Source organism: Anabrus simplex, chromosome 4, assembly GCF_040414725.1.
Source record: "Anabrus simplex isolate iqAnaSimp1 chromosome 4, ASM4041472v1, whole genome shotgun sequence".
Classification (NCBI taxonomy): domain Eukaryota; kingdom Metazoa; phylum Arthropoda; class Insecta; order Orthoptera; family Tettigoniidae; genus Anabrus; species Anabrus simplex.
In genome coordinates, this window is record NC_090268.1 from 9,812,646 (window position 1) to 9,818,645 (window position 6,000).

The 6,000-nt window shown below is 40.6% G+C and overlaps 1 protein-coding gene across 1 annotated transcript in view; it reads right to left on the bottom strand.

Moving 5' to 3' along the window:
* The window catches only part of LOC136872117 (uncharacterized), a 740,234-nt gene extending 734,676 nt beyond the window's left edge, over positions 1 to 5,558 (bottom strand). The window contains exon 1 of the mRNA XM_067145963.2: positions 5,483 to 5,558. Within this exon, the coding sequence (XP_067002064.2) occupies positions 5,483 to 5,558 (76 nt within the window). The remainder of the gene's footprint in view (positions 1 to 5,482) is intronic.
* Positions 5,559 to 6,000: the final 442 nt, after the last annotated feature.

Sequence of the window (6,000 nt, forward strand, 5' to 3'; positions counted from 1 at the left end):
CCCAAAGTTGATGGCGCCACTTCTACTGAACCCTTGAACTTACCATTCCATCGTTGGTCGGCCACGGCTGCTATAGTAGAACAATTTAGAACTCTTAAATCTTGGGTCGTTGCGGGAATAAATTCGGTCACGATCTTAACCAAACGATGGGGTTCAGAAGAAAGCCTAACTACTTGAAATGAGGAGCAAAAATGTGCTTACTAACTTTTATTAAACTGAAAGAGCACGATAACATCGTTAATTTAATATGCATTCTTGCCACAAAAATATTAAAAAAATTAATTATTGATTTTTTTGAAAGTTCCAAACACAGTCACATTACATAACGTCCCTTCGTTTCTTCCAATGTCGAAGAGTTGCTTCGGAGAAGCTAATATGTTAGTGGACAGCGAAACTGAAAAACTGAAAACGGGAAGACCTGAAAACCGGGCACCTATCATTCCAAACGAGAACTGAGAGTTAATCCACACGATCCGTGGAAAATCTGACTTTCAACAAGTAGAACGCCTGATTTTCTCTTAATTAAGGTTATCCACCAGTCAAATACCCTTCACGGATACGGAACATCCGCCGAATGGACCCTTAATCGAACCAAACTGACTATCAGTTGCTTTGGATAGGTTGCGAAATATTATGGGAAAGCATGGTGTTCACTACAAGTTAATGGCATCATTCACAATTGAAATAAAATTCCACCATGTATTTGTCATTCATGACACCCTTAAGTGATAAGGTAATCCCGATGCTAAACGTGCATCACCCCAAACAGCTGTTCGGAAGGAACCAACAACAACATGATCCGGGAGGATCTTACGTTAAGTCGTTCTAAAGGAACAAACTGCGAAATGCAGGAAACAATTACTAATCATGCATTTAGAAGAAATGCCAAACACTGAAGTTAATCAAAAAGTGAAAAGTCACTTGGAAATATTATTATTGAACCGATTTTCAGGTTAGAAATGGGTTTATTATGCTTAATAAATTTACCAGTCCACGCTAAAATTTACTACAATTTAAAGGAATTCTTTCCCTTGACAACAATGCTACCAGTACAGATCTCTCTATTTACTGTCTGTCCCAACACACTACTGGAAAGTGATTACTTACTTACTCTAACTATGAATACGAATGAAAACACGACAAGATGAAAATAATATAAATTACTGGCTGACGAATCGAAACCGCATTCGCAACTCAAGTCTCATTCTAAAACACTAAGTGTCAATATGCACACTATCAACGAAAACGGACGTCAAGACGAGGAAACAATAAAGTCCGTAAAAATAAATCAACATCTCGAAGTCATACAGCTTAACACGCACGAAGAAATACAGTAAAAATATTTAATCTAGATCGGGTCGATGTCCCACACTTGGACAGCCCTCGTTTGTCAACAGCAATCCCGTTATCTCAATGAGAGCTTCGCACAGACCCTCTACAATAAATCATATCGTACTGTAACCGCTACCTTCCTCCAGGCCACTTCACAAAAGAAACAAAAGGAAAAAAAAATCTAAACTGAGACTTGAGTGTGTACAGCTACCATCCCAGACCTATCGTCGGGCTCACTTGAAATCTGTACACCCTAAACCTAATCAGTATATACATGATGCCTTCCAAATCCTATCGTCGGGCGTGACCTAGGACGTCTCATCATCAATGACTCCAAGAATAAACACGTGACGTCCTAAATCTATCGTCGGGCGTCAAAGTGGGTCGTACTACATCTCCCTTAACATATCAGGCGAAATGCAATTCTCAAACAAACTGATATTTAACACTAGATTTCGTCAAACAAATACGCACGACGGAACCCACGTCTCTATTATCAAATGAATGCAAGTCGAAATACAGCAAGTGTCTACCTCTCGAAAAATACAGTAAGTGTCTACCTCATTATAATATGTGAACTCAAAATAAATAGACGTGACGAACGGTTCTCCACCTCGAACACAATCTCAGCCTGTGCACTGACGTGTTAGGGAAGCAAATGAAAATTCCCAACACACGTGTACCCTTTTAGTGGATGCCTTCAAAATAATAATCATCACCATCGCATTCGAAATTCTCAGATCGCCTATCATCAATTCCAACCATCTTATCCATGACCTCTCCAGTGAACAAATTAAATATAACCCAACCGTGTGTCCAAAGTGCTCTTTGATCCTGAAGATCGTTCATTCTCTTATCATCCATGCGGGCTTTACGTAACATAGATCACTGGATGTGTACTACCCAGCCTTTAACATTTTACAAGAGTCGTTTTCACTTGGAATCTTTCTATAAATTTCACAATGCTTCACATCATAGTCACCTCAAATTCGGATTGATTGCGGAAAACAATACAGCCTGCCTCACACAGCCTGTTCCTAAATACTTCCTCTACAAAATACAACTTGTCTCAACACTCTTTCTCCTCGCTTTCCAGCGGTATTACTTCCATCTATCTCGTCTCCACATACATATCAATTCATCGCTCTCAATTCCTTTTCCTTCAAGATCCTTTTTCATACATCGATCCCCTGGTGAAAACGACAACCATTATTAAACACATCTCTTACTTTACTATTATTAAGACTTTCGGACCTCAAGAATCCAAGAGCACACATCGACCTTTCGCAATTCAAGTATACACGATGTCTCAAAATTTCCTTCCCATTAACGACGGTGACTCTAACAAATTTTATTGACATTATCTAAATATGCCTACGATCCTTGTAAAAATAACTGGTTAAATGTAATTTAACAGAGAGGAATTTCCTTATCCCGCGGTAAACATTATTATTATTATTATTATTATTATTATTATTATTATTATTATTATTATTATTATTATTATTATTATTATTATTGACCAACATTTCTGAATGCAACTGACACCTGAAATTACGATATTCGCCACGACAAATTTACACTTATAACGTTCACAAATCCGCACTTTGAATGATATCTCATCTCAACACAAAATTTTCAGCGTCGCATTTTACCGTTCTTGACATGAACTTTACACACTGAAATTTTCACACGCTGACCAAAATTTACAACGCCTTTCGCCTGATAATTACGCATATCACCCGACAATCATCTGGAAAATTTGGTTAGGACAGACAGTAACTAACTAACTAACTACAACATAATATAAATTAGACAGACCTGCACATTGGTGACATTCTCAGCATTCTGATTACATCATCTCCAGCAACCTCGTACTTAGCCACTCATTTTCACAGATAACATTTTCATTTTCAAAAACTCACTCATCCAAACACTACCCTTCACACACACGAGATTAAAATTACCATATAAATAATGCACTTTCTCTGTAACTTGCACCACGAACTTCCCTCGTTCGGCAGTCGACTCTAACTGTCTGATGCGTTTCCCAGAGTGGTTTCTCTCCCCGTTGTTTCAATAAGAACAGGTGTTCGGCCGATAAGGAAGTCGAACTATTTGAATCGCTTCCCCCAGACCCTCTTCACTTACAAGAGTACAGGAAATGATAAAAATAAAATCTGCTGTGTAATTTTCAACCAGCCTACACCTTCCCAGTTCGTCTGCAAACGTTCACAGCTTCTCCAATCACTTTTCTTCTTGACTAAATATATGGACCTTAGCCACGAACATGTATTGAATTATTGTCGGTCAATCTGGCGCGAATTTCTAATGACGACGGGCACAAGCTCCCGCGGCTTCAAGTTCCAGATCGACACTGAAAAATCTACGGTGGGGGGTTTCTTTTATAATTTCCGGAAGGACGCTATCCACTCTATGAGGCTTGGTTGTGAAATCTGCCAAATTTGCTTCTAATAGGCCAATTTTGATAAGATTTGTCCCAGAACTCCGGACAGACTTGCACTTATGTTAGGTGTTAATTTTATAATTTTTCTACACTCACAACAGGAGAAATAAATTGTTTCTGCCCGTGCGTTTCGCGCGTTTTCTTCTGCCCATGACCTTGGCACGTGTAGCTAGTTCGCTGGTCTCACGCTAACATGTACTTGGGCTTAACTGCACTTAAAAATTTCCCTGGTGTCTCTACCTTCACAGAGGGTGTATGAATAATTTTGCTTCTTTATTTCATTATTTACTACATTGTCAAAATCCCTCGTTGTGCAGAATTCCATTAATTTAAAGAATTGTCGGGCACTCGAGCCCCGCCGAGGTGTCCCGGCAATCCACGAGCTCGCCGGGAAGGAAGAACCTCCCCACGCAACATCGGGCTCCTGGGAGCGCAAAATGGCTGCCCTCAAACATACAGTAGTTTCTGAATACCAAATAAATATTTGAGAAAAATAAAAAAATTTCCTCACCGTAGAATTATGGGTTCAGTATAAAAGAAGGAGACTTTTGAACAATATTTATGAAAATAAAGGCATCATTGGATTCTACCCGCAATAGCCCACCTTCCTGGAAACAATAGTGTGTACTGACCAAGGGACTGCTTCCAATGCACAATCCTGAATCGATGATATTTGTTGTGTAATGAAGTCTAAAACCCAGGTCAACGGCTCCTCATAATGGTACTTATCGCTAGGAAAGTGGAACCACGGTATTTCTCATGTAGCGGTACTCATCGTGTGTACGGTGTTGTGGTACTCACAGAGGTTCATACTATCGTGTTGTGTTCCTCGCCTAGGTGTACTAATCACAGGTACTGGAAACCCACAGTGAACCTCCCTCTCCTGCTACTAATTAGAAAACTATTGTGTAGCTAACATAGTGGTACTACTCGCAAATAAAGGTGACCCACCGTGTTCCTCGCGAGATGGTACTAATTACAAGTAGTTTCATGGTTCTAATTCAATCATCCCTCTTTCGCCCCTTTCAGTCGCCTCTTACGACAGGCAGGGTAACCGTGGGTTTATTCTTCATTTGCATCCCCCACCGGCAGGGGTAAATCGAATCTGTAGGGCTCCTAAAAGTTTTCCGAAAATTCACACTATCACCTCTACAAGAGTTGTCAGCGATAGACGCCTTCGTTTATTACGGTATCCTGTCATTTGGGCCCTAAGCTCCAACCAAAGATTCATATTTTCATTACGGGGAGGGAAACCTCCATGGCTCAGGCGGTAGCAGGCTGCCTCTCACCGCTGGATAGCGTGGTTCAAATCCAGGTCATTCGATGTGCGATTTGTGCTGGACAAACAAGAGGCAGAACTGGCTTTCCGCTGGGTACTCTGGTTTTCTCTGTCATCTTTCATTCCAGCAACACTCTCCACTATCATTTAATTTCATCTGTCAGTCATTAATCATTGCTCCAGCGGAGTGAGACAGGCCTCGGCAGCCAGAATAATTCCTATCCTCGCCGCAAGTTGGGGGCTTTATTCATCCCGTCCCTGAACCAGTCATGACTGGAAAACAGGTTTAGGTTTCCAGTACAGGGAGGGGAGCAAGGTGTCTTCTATCTTCTTGCCTTGTGGCGCAGGGACTCCAAGCAGGGTATTGACTCGACACAAAGTGAGGTTAGTTGTGTTTTACTTACTGTCTACGAAGATGGGAGTCCAGACCACCTGTGATGCAGCACAGTGCAGAATGAGTAGTATTATCAGAGACGCCATCACACCTGGAAAACGAGAATGACGTTAGTTATTATTGTTGCTTAAATGAGACAAAATGTAATGACAAATTCAAACTCATCCACTGACCAGAATTCAAAACGTGATGATGAAGAATGAATGGATGAATACGAATTCAAGCTAATCAGCGGATACAACTCACAATAACGAATTCCAAAACGAATCCACTAAATCGAATAAGAAAAGAAGACGGTGAACACTGAGTGGATTGTGCTTCCAAAGCTCAATCCTGAATCGATGATGCTTGTTGTCCAAACGGCCCCTCATATCGCTAGGAAATGGCATTTCTCATGTAGCGGTACTAATTAACGTAGATTTACGGTGTTCCACACACTCACAGGTAACACAGACCTATGGTGTTCCTCACAAAAGATAGGAATTGAATTGCAGTCATTCATTACATTCGGCGATAATTCATTTTGGG